General features: G+C 39.8%; 1 protein-coding gene across 6 annotated transcripts in view; it reads right to left on the minus strand.

The window, feature by feature from the left end:
• SCUBE1 (signal peptide, CUB domain and EGF like domain containing 1) overlaps positions 1–15,054 on the minus strand; it is a 191,909-nt gene that overhangs the window by 152,465 nt on the left and 24,390 nt on the right. For 5 of the 6 annotated variants that reach the window (XM_081191594.1, XM_081191593.1, XM_081191592.1 and 2 more), the window contains one exon: positions 8,808–8,936. In XM_081191594.1, the coding sequence (XP_081047720.1) occupies positions 8,808–8,936 (129 nt within the window). Of the gene's footprint in view, positions 1–8,807; positions 8,937–13,576; positions 13,630–15,054 lie in introns of those variants that run through there. The other variant, XM_081191596.1, reaches the window with a different exon arrangement.

A 15,054-nucleotide genomic window follows, 5' to 3' on the forward strand; every position in this document is an offset into this window, starting at 1 on the left:
AATGTAAAGTGCATTGAATTTACTAGCCTGAAATTATCTGTCATCGTCACAATAATGTAATTGGGTACTCATCTCTTTTCACAGTCCCAACCCCAAGCCTTTCAAATTTAGGCAATTTAAGTTCACTTAGTGAGGCTATTTGAGGAAGCAAATTGTTTTCTGGATCATTCAGGCACTGGCTAAAAGGGCATAGGTATTGCTGAAGCACTTTAAAAATCAATACATAAATGGAAGCATCTTTTTACAGATATCGACACTGCCCTAAGTAATGAAAAACCTTGTTCTTGCCATTTTGCAGACTGTAAAAGCTGTTCAGTCTGCCTGCTTAGCATCCACCTGAATTACATCCAGCTTCTTATAACAATGTTTGCCACAACTCAACCATAAAAATAAAAATCTAAATAAAACTTAATCAAGTTGAAACTAGAGGGGTCAGCTTTATTGCACTCAGGTCCTCTTTGCCAGCTTCTTAAAGGCACGTGGTTCGCCGTTTTGGAGAGCGCATGGGTCTTTCACCTGATGCAGAAGGGCTCTGCTTATGTTCTGAGTTGCACCTTGCTCTACAGCATACTTCCCCAAACTGGTGCCCTCCAGGTGTGTTGGTGTTTTGGTTTCTAGTTCCCCATCCAGCCAAAGCTACAGAAACAGAAACCTGTTTTTATTTGTGTTTGGCCACTATCTGGATCAAGGCAAGGAACCCAAGATTTGTCTTCTGTTTCAGCAAGGTAATATTTTGACTTTTAGAACAACTACTGCTTGCAGTGTTGGGTCTAGTACTTCTGGCAAAGCCCTTATTTTACATTAGCCACTTATTTTAGTTTCAACTGAGTAATAATATTTAGAAAATAGTAAATGAGACAGCGTGATATCAAACAGTGGAGAAGGACTTGTTTACAGGCTTAAAGTAGTTAATAATGGCCAATTGTCCCCAAATGACCTCTAAAACTTCTGATGGTTTTCTGAGCAAGTACCAAGTTTAAAAGATTACTTTGAAAAGTTGTAAAACCTAATTCAATGTTCATATCATTAAAGTTCTCCATGGCTTGCCCACATATCCCTAGCAATTTTGCTCAGTCCTTCAACACCACTGCTGGCAGGTGACTGAAAGTCTCCTACTCCCTAAATAATCCTTCCTTCCTTCCTTCCTTCCTTCCTTCTTCTGAGGACTAGAACTGCTTCTGAGAGAGAACACCTGATCTTTAAGGTAGAAGGTAACTTATTACATCAACTATATATAAAGATGTGACAGGCTGAAACACAATAGTGAATGCACAGCTTTTCTTAGACTTGCTAAAAATCAGTTGTGTCACTTCAGGTTCTAAAGTAGGTGGTAAGATGCTTAACTCAGTTTCGGTTACTTCCCTCTCATTCCTTTACTTAGTTATGACAGGGTGTGACAGGTTTTAGTGATTGCCTTGAGGAAATATCTAATTAAAAGGTATCTCATAAAGCCACCATTAGGATTACTATTTTTGAAGTCAGTGAAACAGGAGGGAGCAGGGGAACCATTCCTGTTTATAATCGGAGACCATCCAGCTGACATTGTCTTGCCTCACCTGAGGCCCAGCTGGCGCACCTGGCTTCTCCCTGTCTACTCTTGGAAGACCTGTAAGGAAGGGAGTTTGGGAAATAAGATGGCAGCACGGGCTGCCTGACATCCCCCTCTAGCTGGGAGGGCTCTGGAGAATGAGAAGAGAAACACACTCGCAAGGCTTGATTTGGAGAATCTTTCTCGCAATGGGGCACAGACTGCATGGGAGCCTTTAACACAGTGGGATGAGGTGTGAACCCGTGGGTGTTATTTTGAATCTAAGCAAATAGAGAGAGCAGGAATGGGTAGCTGGTGGCTCTCCAGATCTTGTTAGACTCCAGTTCTTGCTGGCACAACCAATGACCAAGGATGATGGGAGCTGGACTCCAGCCACACTTGGAGGGCCACAGGTCAGCCCCCCCATGCTCTGATTTAGAGGCTTCTGTGCTTCTTACGCGCAGCAAACAGCTTATCTAGCCACCCCCCACCACTACCTGATGTTTAATGACTGTTGGGATTCTCTCGTACATCTAGAAATGTCATTTGCTAATAACTTGCTTAGAGATTGGGTACTTCAGACTTTCAGGAACACTCCCGGGTCATTTATGCACTGCACATTTTCTGTAATAAAATCATCAACAGGGAAGCCCGGCCAAAGGGTGAAATGTCAGTGACAAGGGCACATCTCCAAACTTCCTCAAACATGATCCTGGGAGTCCCAACCACACTGAATTGACCAGGGATGCACACAGCAGTGTTTATGTGTGTTTGTCATCCATATTTTGAAATTTAAACATGCTTTCAAAAACACCATAGCTGAGGCAACCATGAGTCTAGTCAGTCACACTTAGGTTGTAATGTGGGATTCTCATCCATCAGGTTTAATGAATCAGAAACAAAGTATTGTACAGAAGGAGAATTAAGCAAGAGGCCCCTTTTTTTCATTTCCTCTTACAAATATTTTATGTTTATACAACGCACAAATCTTTCCCAAAGTTGTTTGGTTTTTGCTAACAACATTCCGTGTTTTAACACAGGGGGGAAAACCCAAGTTGAGCTGTTGGATAATAAAAAGACAAACAAACACCAGCAACAGAAACATTCATTTGGGGTTCTTATAACCCACACGTTGCACACAGCTGTCCGAAGAAAGAAGAAAAACAAAGCTAAAAAAATCAAAATGGAAGAAAAAAGCTTTGCTCTCTTTAATCACAGCAGTGATTATGCAATGTTAAATCAATTAATGCTACAACTTGTTGACATTTCACATCTGGTAGTTTATGAAATGATTTCCTACAAAACTGTAAATCTTCTCTCAATTGATGTTTTGGAAATTATTGCAATGCTTCACTTTAAAAGTGCCAGAAGTCAGGTAAAGCCTATTTTGTGAAAGGTTTTGAAGCAGCAAATAACCTTCCCATGTACAGATGTGAAGTGCACGTAAACTACAATAATGAAGACAAAGTTACCAGCAGTTGATGTGCTGCTAAAAGAAGACTAAAGTTTCTTAGGTTTTTTTGTTTAACCATATATTTGTACGGTCATAGTGCTGCTGTTGCAATTCCTCAGGCTCTGACAAGACAGCGGATCCTGCCCTACCTGTTAAAACCAATGGTTTTTAGCATACTTAGCAATCTAAACCTCCCACAAATGTTATGTTACTGCAGTCCCCAACCTGGCAGTCTTCAGATGTCTTCCATTACAGCTCTCAACAGAACTCCCACCATCCCAAGTTAGCATGGCCAATGGCCAAGAATGATGGCAGTTGTGGACCAAAATATATGGGTGGTGTCAGGTTGGAAAAGGCTGTTTTAGACTAAGACCCTTGGCCTTTTTCATGCTCTACCACACTATGCACATCAATAGTGCTGAATAAATAATGATAACGTTTGCATCAATCAATTCTTATACTGCAGTGACAACAATGCAACAACAGAATGCTCTTGCTCTTTATAAGCAGAGAATTTAAAAAAATCATATTAAGGACTGATCGGAACTGCTGATTTGGAAATAATACCCTGGTCCTATGCATGGTTACTCAATGGAGCTTTCTCTCTAACAAATATGCACAAGACTGCAGCCATGTAGTCCAATCCTATACATGTTCGCTTGTGCAGCCCAAGGACATCAATTAAACTTACATCAAATGATTGCACCCGGAAAATAAATCTGAGAAGCCAGTATTGAAGAGCTATTGTTTATTTTCTACTTCAACAGATCATGCTGATTTTATGAAGGCATTTTTAAGTCTTTCCATTTACGTGTAAAATAAGAAGGCTTAACATATTTTGCACTGGAGTCCCCAATGCTCAGCTGATATTTGACCTCACCAGTGGAAAGGAATGATGGGAAATGTCAGCATGTACGTACGCAAACACACACACACACACACACACTCCCCAAAGTGTGAGAGGAAGGAGGGAAAATCAATTAATCAATAAGTCAATGAAAAAGAAAATCAAACAAAAGAGAACATCTGGACAAACATGCTACTAGCTTGTAAGAAAACAAAGTATTTCCCTCATGCCCAGGAACAGAAAGTTTATTTCACCACTGGTTTCAAATGAAGTCTTAAAGAAACCCGTGTTTCATGAGGCTAAATATTAATCTTGTGTCCACTGAACTGAACTTAAAATAATAATCTTCACGAAGAACTACTGCAATTTCAAGTGATTACAATGCTAAAAGCAATTATATTTAACCAGATGAGAATCTCACCATAGTTTAAATTCCCCACTGTGTCGTTTCTTGTTATATTTCAGAAATTCCTCAATAAAAATGTCAAATAGAAAATGAGTTGAGTTCCTCTAAGGACAGACTTGGAACTCTTCCAATATAAATGTGTAGCCAAGGAATCTCAACCAAAAAGGGCAGAAAGAAAGCGTGCTCATTTAGAGTACAAAGAAAAAACATTTAAATAGGAAAGAGGGGGTAGATGACCCATCAATCTCATCTTCTCTAACCCATACTCCTCTTATTAAAATAGAGAAAGCATTTCAAATTTCTTATGAACTATGGTTTAAAACAGCATTCTTCAATCTTTTCAAAACCCGGGACTCACCAACACATGCATGTGGAGACCCATATCTTTACTAAATAAATAAATAAATAAATAAATATAATATGCCGCCTATCTGACTGGGTTTCCCCAGACACTCTGGGCAGCTTCCAACAAACATAAAAGAATAATAAAACACCAAACATTAAAAACCTCCTGATACAGGGTTGCCTTCAGGTGTCTTCTAAAAGTCAGATAATTGTTTATTTCCTTGACATTTGATGGGAGGGCGTTCCATAGGGCGGGCACCACCACTGAGAAGGCCCTTGGCCTGCTTCCCTGTAACTTCACTTCTCGCAGGGAGGGAACTGCCTGAATAATGCCGCATTTCCCTCAAGAAGTTGTGGACTCTCCTTCCTTGGAGGTTTTTAAGCAGAGGTTGGATGACCAGCTGTCAGGGATGATCTAGTTGAGATTCCTGTATAGCAGGGGGTTAAATGAGATGACCCTCAGAATCCCTTCCAAGTCTACAACTTTACAATTCTACAATTACTGCTAGTTCCAGTTGTCATGTTCACAAACTAAATTAATGTTTTATGTTTCATGATCTGTGGTCTAGCTGGATCGTAAGGTACAATGTGTCTCACTCCAAATCTTATGCATAAAGGTAACTGGGTAATACTACGAAGGACAGTCCTGCTACTACCTAAATCAGCAGGTGGTGGTAGAAGAAACCTTAGAAAAACAATCTGGGCTCCATGGAGGAAAGCCTCTGAGAGAGCGATCCAGGGAATATAACCATCTGGTGGCATTCGAGTGCATATGATTTTAATGGTGTCTCTGAAAAAATTTACACATCACTTGGGAAGACAGGCGAACTAATATCAGTGTACTGGAAGAAGCAAAGATCACCAGTGTTGAAGCAATGATTCTTCAACATCAACTTCGTTGGACTGGTCATGTTGTGCGGATGCCTGATGATCGTCTTCCAAAGCAAACTACTCTATTCCGAGCTTAAAAATGGAAAGCGTAATGCTGGTGGTCAACAAAATAGGTTTAAAAACTGTCTCAAGGCAAAATATAAACACCGACAACTGGGAAACACTGGCCTGCGAGTGCTCCAGTTGGAAAACAGCCTTTACCAAAGGTGTCATGGGCTTTGAAGACACTCAAACTCAGGACACAAGGGAGAAACGTGCTAAGAGGAAGGCACGCTTGGCAAATCCACATCGTGATCAACTCCCTCCCAGAAACCAATGTCCCCACTGTGGAAGGATGTGTGGATCCAGAATAGGCCTCCACAGTCACTTACGGACTCATTGTTAAAACCGTGTTTATGGAAGACAATCTTACTCAGCTACGAGTGATCGCCAAAGAAGAAGAAAAAAGAAGATGATTTTAATGTATGGGAAATAAAATTGTGAGAGTGGGATTGCAATTTAGTAGTGTGAGATGTAACATCTGTGAAATAAGGAAATAAAATAATAAGTGAAGTCTTGAATCACCTGGGGGCATAGTGAACAGAACTTTTAAAGAATATATGCATTCTGGTATTTATTGTTTTGTTTTGTTTCGTTGGGTTTCACAAGAAAGCAGGAAGATATTTCAAGTCAAAGTGGGTTTGAAGGATAGAATCAGGACCGGAATGAAGGAGAACTGAACAGAATTGGGAGGTCTAAGTATAATGTGCTGCATATGGACTCAAGAGTCCCTTCTCTGCCCACATGGTAATGAGATGGTTTCCAACCTAACAAACAGGGGAAGCCTTTTTGAAGCCTTTCCTCCAGTTTTGAGACAGCAGGCAATGAATTCATATCTAACTCCCAGAGAAAGACTGTAAATAGTAGCAGTGAAACTGAATAGCAGTTGGCCAAGATCTCCAGGAAATCTAAGCTCCTCCACCCTTTAATGAAGCTGACAATAGGATTTAAATTCCTTTCCAGTTTCCCTCTATGGTAAAAAGGGGCTAACTTGGTGAAAGTGGGTGGAGAAGGTTGTCAGTTTCACTTGCAGCCTATGTATATGGAGGTAATGTGAGCTAAGCGGTTTATGTGCATGTCCATTCATTGTGCATATTTACCAGGCCTCATGAAAATGTGCACATGATCTGTCCATAAAGAGGGAATTTTGTAGAGTTTTCTATACATACTCTTCAACAGGCCATGGGGCATGTAAATATTTCAGCCACATTTTCTACATTCTCTGCTCAATTACAATAATTTCCAAGAGGCCATATTATGCACATTCTTTTGGGATTGTGCATATTCTACAACAGACCTCAGGTACTGTTCATAGTTCAGCTAAGGTTTTCAGTCTCTAGGCAGCAACATTTCAAAGATAAATAGAGATTCCTCCACAGGCAAACCAAAGAGAAAGAAACCAAAAAAAGTCTGGATGAGCCCAGGAAGTGGTTTTTACACATCTCTAACCATGACTAATAAATTTAAAATAAAAAAAAATTCCTTCCAGTAGCACCTTAAAGACCAACTAAGTTAGTTCTTGGTATGAGCTTTCGTGTGCATGCACACTTCTTCAGATACCAATGTGTGTGCATGCACACGAAAGCTCATACCAAGAACTAACTTAGTTGGTCTTTAAGGTGCTACTGGAAGGAATTTTTTTATTTTGACTATGGCAGACCAACACGGCTACCTATCTGTAATAAATTTAATATATCTGACTGAAACCCACATTAAAAAATATTGAACTTATCAGGTTTTCAATCATGTTCATTAATATTTCAATCAATGTGGTTTTTAAGGACACTGATAACATTTTGTAGAATATATATGCATCCATTCACAACATTAATAATTAGATACATACATTTCAATGGAGATGTAGAAAATCATTCTTTACTTTTACCATTGTAGATAAAACCAGCAAAGATTGAGATCACTGAACACGTGCAAAATGAATAAGAACAGGATTTTATTCTCTCTTAAGTAAACAGCAACTTGATAATACTGAGGGTTGCTGAACCACCTTTTCCCCCTTTTCCCTTACAATTCTATATGTTTCAGGGAAATGACATAAACTCTAACACTTTTTTAAAGAACAGTTCTACTTGCTTAATAGTTGTACTTGCTTCTGTGATAAATGAAATTTAAAAGCTCCCATCATAAGTTGGACATGGATGGGTTCTGCAGTTCCTCTAAACAAATATTTGCTTAAAAATGTAAACAAAGCAAATAATGCAAAACTGAAAGAATTATACAAAATCTACTCCAGAAATCCCTTCTTTGCCTCCAGTCACACTAAGTTGCAGATTGACATCTTGAGGAACCTTTGGCGACAGAGTGGGAAGGAATCAGTGAGAGATACACACCCTCAGAAAAATGGAAGCACCTACTAGTTGCACAGGAATATTTTTGGCTCCAAGCCAATGTTCTGTGCCATCCTATTTTAAAACCCAAAACCTTTTGGTAATTGAAGGTACAGTGGTGCCTCGCAAGACGAAAAGAATCCGTTCTGTAATTCTCTTCGTCTAGCGGTTTTTTCCGTCTTGCGAAGCAAGCCCATTGACGGATTAGCGGATTAGCGCTATTAGCGGCTTTTAGCGGCTTATCTGCTGATCGGATCAGCTGATAAGTGGCTTAGCGGCTTAGAAAAAGGGGGGGAAAGGGGGGAAAAACCAGCAGGAACTCGCAAGACATTGTCGTCTTGCGAAGCAAGCCCATAGGAGATTCGTTTTGCGAAGCACCTCCAAAACGGAAAACCCTTTCATCTAGCGGGTTTTCCGTCTTGCGAGGCATTCGTCTTGTGGGGCACCACTGTATCATTACAGGAAAATATCTAGCAGTCAGGGAAAGAGGAGGGCAATTTCCAGCTAGAACTAGATAGCTGTCCTTTACATATATTACCCTACAATTGCACAACCAAGGTTGATGATTGCTAGAACATTTGCATGACTTTTAAGTGGAGCTGCAGGATTGTACTCAAGCAGATACCACAGAAGGTAGACAGCAGGCATGCCTAACAGAAGTAGTTGCCAAAATACTCTAAATTACCATTCAGTAGTATTCTGTTTTAATAAACAAATACCATTCATATAAAGCAGGTCACCTCCTCTGTGCTTGAAAGTACCTTGCAAGCAGAATGACATGAGGAAGATGCTTCAGTATGCAGTAAATGGGTCTCAGCTGAAGGTGAGCCATTAAATTATCTTGATCTCTTTCCCGGCCTTATAGATACATCATTGCTGGCTTTGTCTGTATACTGAATCCCGCTGAGCAGGAGAGGCGCTGACCAAGCAATTTTGCTTTCACAGTAACTCACCAAGGCAGTTGTGTCCATCATGAGCCAACATGAACCCATCATAACACGTGCATCTGTAGTTGCCAGGAATGTTGATGCATTCGTGTACGCAGCCTCCATTGTAGAAGTCATTTTCACACTCATCAATGTCTGAAAACAGAAGAGAAAAACCCACAATTCTGATTAGAAAAAAGAAAAATGGGGGGGGGGAGTGCATGACAAACATCATTTTATGCAGGGAAAAATAAAATGATTTACAATATTAGGTTACCTCTCACATTATAATTTCCATTAACAAGAGTGCAATAAAGTCATTCCCGTTATGCAAATCTAATGAGAAATGATATCTTCATTTGGCTACTTGAAAAAGAGCGTTGTGGGAACACTTCCTTGAAAACCATGGCTTACATTTTAGATAACAAGCTCCTCAGGTTTTCTAAAATGTACCTTGAAGGCTGTATGTGTGTGTGTTTAGCTATTTATCTGCAGAAGTCACGCAGCCAATGTTTTTATTTTCTTTCTCTAGAACCAGCCAAGTAACATGGGACTTTACAGAGTAACCAAACATAAAGAAAGATTCCTGACCTTAACTAAATGTCAGTAGGTAGATGACAAAACAAAGGGAAAGGAGACGCAAGTGGGAAATAAGTAAATAAATGCAGTTATATACACACAGAGAAGCTGCCATGCTAACTCAATGACCCTTGATGGTCAAGTGGGTTAGGATTCAGTGGACATTCCTGTCTGTAGGCCTCTGCCACCTTAACGGTCTGCTGCTGAAGCACAGCAAATGCTACTGCCAGGGGGCGGATCTGTTGGGGTTGTAAGCCAGCCCATTCCCATTCCCTAGAGAAGAGCCGAATGTGGACACCATAGGCGTGCCAGCATGAAGCCAATGCAGCAAAACCAACGGGCAAGTAGCAGGGCTTTGTACGCAGATGTGGTTCCACAATTCCACTTGGGTTGCCCTGCCTGGCTTCCTTACTCATTAGGAAGAGGATTTATTATGTTTTGATACAGGCTTCATGGAAAAGTCAGGTTTTGAGTAAGGTTCCGAAGGAATAGCATCACATAGGTACTTTGGGTAGATGTTTTAAGCACAAAGGGCAGCAAGAGGAAAGATGCAGAGTCCCAATAAACAGAGCGGGACGCGGGTGGCGCTGTGGTCTAAACCACTGAGCCTCTTGGGCTTGTTGATCGGAAGGTCGGCGGTTCGAATCCCCGCGACGGGGTGAGCTCCCGTTGCTCGGTCCCTGCTCCTGCCAGCCTAGCAGTTCAAAAGCACAACAAAGTGCAAGTAGATAAATAGGTACCGCTCCGGCAGGAAGGTAAACGGTGTTTCCATGCGTTGCTCTGGTTTTGCCAGAAGCGGCTGAGTCATCCTGGCCACCTGACCCGGAAAAACTGTCTGCAGAGCAGACAAACGCCCTCAGCCACTAAAGGGAGATGAGCACCACAATCCCAGAGTCGTTCGTGACTTGACTTAACTGTCAGGGGTCTTTTACCTTTAATAAATGGAGCGGGGGGGGGGGGGGGAGTTGTATTTTGATTGTTAAGTAAGAATGTTCTTTTAAAAATTACTGTGCAAATAATTCCCAAACGAAAAACCCTGAAGATGTTGACTGCAGATGATGAAACTCCTAAAAGAAATTAGGTGGATAAGGTGGGAAACAAGATGGAACCTACCAAGATATAGCCATTATAACATGTCATTCCATTATCACATGCTGCTTAGAGATATGGGCTGGAAAAGTATAAATTCATGTGTTTTTGAACTTGATGCACATTAAGGACGCTTTATGGTTACAATGGAGTCATACATAAGAATAAAGAACAATAACTTTAAACAACAGTCTAGACACCCCTACCCTAAGAATTGTATCTGAGCTTGCCTGATGACAGACCTTCAAACCTGAGCTGTATTTGGACAGAATATATGTTTTTCTTTCATAGTATGCCTTTTTACAATTGGATCTGGAACTAATTTGGGAAGCATAAATTGCAATTGACTTTCAATAATTTATGTTCTTGAACCTCTGTTAGAAATACAGCCATCAGGAAGCTGTCTGCCTGCATAAATCTTCAACATCTTTTCATCTAAATCAGCTATCCAATTGCAAAACGTAGCACTTGGGGAAATCATATACAGCACAGTTTGGATACTAAAATGGCTCAAAATGTAATGTTTTCATTGCTGATATGTCAGTAGTTGCCTACATGGAAATATTTATTCAGACATCTGAAGGGAATAGATATGCCTGTATAATGTTGAAAGAACACAACTTGAACTACATGATCTATCGGTAAAGAAGTATTGGAGAGGAAATAAAGCAAGGTTGCTTAAAGATTTGGAAATGTTCTATCAACATGTGGCAATTCATAATCCATATTTTTGTAATGCTTATCTCGGAACACATCAGAATGTTGTGTGTTTTCTTTAAAACAATAATAATTAGGGCTATCATTCTGTCCCATAAATTTTAGTTGATAAATCATTTTAACTGATTGATTTGTTATGCATACATAACATGAATAAAAAATGATTCTGAGGGGAGAAAGCACATTTTTCTGTCTTAAAGATAACGCATGCATGAGTCAAAATAAATATATTCTTCTAAGAGGCATTCTGCCTTGCGTGAGACAGAAGGAGGAACACTTCATCCAAGCACAACTGTATATATTGGTAAATATGTGTATTAAAAGCAAACAATTTTGTTTTTAATATCTGCTGCCTAATTAAAGCCCTTTTTTATTAAATCAAAATGTTTTAATCAATGTATTTATTTCTTCAGCTAAACTTTGCCAATTTGGAATTAACAGACTGTAGCTAACAGCTTATTTACTCATAATAAGATCATTGTGGCTATAACTTACATACTTCAAATGTACATAGTGTGTTACATAATTTAACTCTGTAAGTCTTATTATAACCATGTGAAGTAGGTTAGTATTATTACCCCCAAATTCCAAATTAGGTGTCAGGGCTAAGGGAACAGTGCCTTGCCTAAGGCAATCAATGCATTTATATTTGAGATTTAAACAAGCACTTTGCAGCTCATATTTTATGCTGTTACAATTCAACGAGTCTCAGAACCATGTAAGCAATTAAATGTACAATTAAAATGTTTTCAAAGTATTCCTAAACTGAGCTATATGAAGGTTAACTAGCATATGGTTGGCTCTCCTCTGACAATAAAAGAGTGCATTAACTGACTGCAATGTTCTCAGCACTAGATGTTTCAGAAATAAAACATGTCTAAATGCAAAGCAATACCTGGCTTGGAAGTGGTTCATTCACATTTAGTTGTGAAGTGGGTAACTGCGTGAAGTGTGACTTTCCTCTACCTGCTCACAGTTCATGTGTATTTCAGAATGGGAAGAAACTCTGCAAATGGTCAACTTTCCATTGGTTTATATATGTATTATGCAGCAGTTGCTGAGAATGTTGCAAGCAGGTAGTGAACTCCTTTATTGTCAGGTTGGTGGAGCCAGTGACATAATTTTAACTGAGTCAAATGCTTAAATTAATTCAGTGATTAATGGATTAAATTTAAATAGCAATACGTACAATGAGACCATCAGTACCGTCAAAAGACTATCAATATCTTTTGAGATACTGGAAGTACATAATAATTCATCATTTAACAAGCAAATGTTACAGTAATATTCCAGAAACGATATAACAGAACTGTATTGTTTGGGGGAGCAGCAGTACTGGGGCACAAAAATGATAAACTGTTCAGCAAATGCTGCTGTCCCTGAGAACATAGAAGAAAGGACTTTCATATAATGGTATTTAGATCGACCCACTAGACTAGATCTGTTTCTTTGGAAAGGTTTTATTTAAGTTAAATTTCTCTGGCTTCAGAGTTAAATGGAAATTACTGACATTTTACAATGGAATGATGAAAGAACTCAAGAGCCTCAATTTACAAACAATGCATAAGATCTCATCCTGATTTCTCTTCTTTTTTTTAAGGTCTATTAAAATCTACAGGTGGGGACAATCTGTTCTTCATAGTTGCTGATGGAATTAATTTATGGTGTAAAGGAAGAATACTTGCAGAATCAACTAACAATTTGAGTTTTCTGTGTTTATTCTAAAAAATAAACCATGATAGTGGGGTTGGTGAGAAAACAAATGAGCCCTCAAATCTGCACTCACTGATCAAGCCAGGCTCCCATCTATCTGCTAAACCTTTGGTTAATTAATCAAATGATTAAACCATTAAAAACTTGACCCCTATTTATAAGAACACTATCTGGGATAAAGTGTTAGCACCAAAGCTGTATAACAGAAGACTCCTCTCTATTTGCCAACTTTTAGTAATTCTGCAAGCATAAATCAATATCACTGAGGTCTGATGTCCACATTTCACACAAAAATTCAGAACACAGAAATGCTTGAGCATTTTGGTGTTTGCATTTGCATTGTGTGATACAAGCAAAGTTGGAAAAACATTACAGGGACTTGGAACATTTCCTGCTGGCCTTCTCTAACAATACACAAAGTAAGAAACCAATCTTTTCTCCTTGTCCTGAGTGCTAGAGGACCTGAGGACGGGACAGTCAGAGTCAGAGCAGCCCATAATGATCATCAAATCCCACCATAGCTTGTGAATTGCAGCCTAAATGGTCTCCCCCCCCCCAAACACTTCAAAATATATTTGAATCGCATGATCATTTGTGGCATTAAATAATGGTTTTGCCAAATTAAAGACTGCAATTTCTCTCTACTTCTGCTCTCTACCTAACCCCAAAACTTGTGTGTTTCATTTAAAGTTTGGGACCTTTAATTTCCCAGAAATGAGGAGCCGCCATTGCTTCTTTATCCAGCAATCCTAGGCGTGTAACTTGTTGCCTCTGAAACCTGGGAAAGACTTGCTCAGGTTGAAGTCTGCCTATTTTTTGTACCTTCCCACATCCCCTCACTCCATGGGTAGGCAAACTAAGGCCCGGGGGCAAGATCGCCTTCTCAATCCGACCCACGGACGGTCCGGGAATTAGTGTGCTTTTACATGAGTAGAATGTGTGCTTTTATTTAAAATGCATCTCTGGGTTATTTGTGGGGCATAGGAATTCATTCATTCCCCACCCCACCCCCCAAAAATAGTCTGGCCCCCCACATGGTCTGAGGGACAGTGGACCGGCCCCCTGCTCAAAAAGTTTGCTGACCCCTGCCTCACCTCCTATGTTGGGTAACATCTTCCCAGTTACGAGTCCTAGAGACCTCAAAAACAATTAACGGTATTGTCCAACTGTGGATTATGGAGTTGAGCGGTTTTTGTACTTTCCCCAGATCTATAATCTTCCTTTTTTGCAATGGGGTGACCAGAACTTAATTTTCTTACAGAAGAGACTCTACTGCCTCTCATATCAATTACCTTACTGAGGATTTTAAGCAGATTTTTCCTTAACTACAAAGATGAACAAAATACAGACAACAAAAAACAGGCAACCTTGAGTATATCCAAATTTCCTGAACCTCTGTAGCAGTCAGTATATTCTGGCAGGCTAAGCAGTCACTCTCAACTTGACAAATAGAGTTTATCATTTCCTCTTATTTACTGATGTATTAAATGCGAGATTCCCTCCCCCTTCAGACATAAACAAGGTACTTGCTTGATATCGAGGTTAATTTGATTTTCCATGAAACAAAGAAACCCAGGCACGAACCCAGTGCTTCCCTTTCCTTCCAGTACTAAAGAAAGAGGCCTATATATCAAACATGGCCTTTGTTAAGATGAATGCATTTTGCCTCTAAACGCTGTGGCCTTGCAACTGACATGATTTTTTTATTATTATAAAGAAATCAATTAGAGACCCGCCACATGCCTCTTTCTTTTTATTGCCTTCCAGTTGTCATGATGCTTTCAAGATGCTAGTGCCTGAGGAAACTGTAAAAATTTTAAAGTCCTAAGGACTGTTTCTATAGACAAGGTCAAGGGTGAGCAATGGGAATGGGAGAGTCGAAGAAGGGAAAGCTGGCCTTCATTAGGGCAAGCGGAAAAGGCTCAAGTGCAACAGCTTCCCAGGGCTTGAATTGCTTTGATAAAAGGAGGTTGTTGAAGAAGAAGAAGAAGATTCTGCTAATTAACATGGCAGCTAATTAATACTGTGTTGCCATCACTTGCAAATGGTCCCTGCTCAGAATATTGCAAACTGTTCTTTGGGTGGCAGAAGGATGTTACAGACTCCGCTAACCCAGAAATAGTGTTTCAGGTTAAGAACCTTGCTTCAGGATAAGAACAGAAATCATGCTCCAGTG

This window comes from Podarcis bocagei (assembly GCF_964188305.1).
Source record: "Podarcis bocagei genome assembly, chromosome: 4".
Classification (NCBI taxonomy): domain Eukaryota; kingdom Metazoa; phylum Chordata; class Lepidosauria; order Squamata; family Lacertidae; genus Podarcis; species Podarcis bocagei.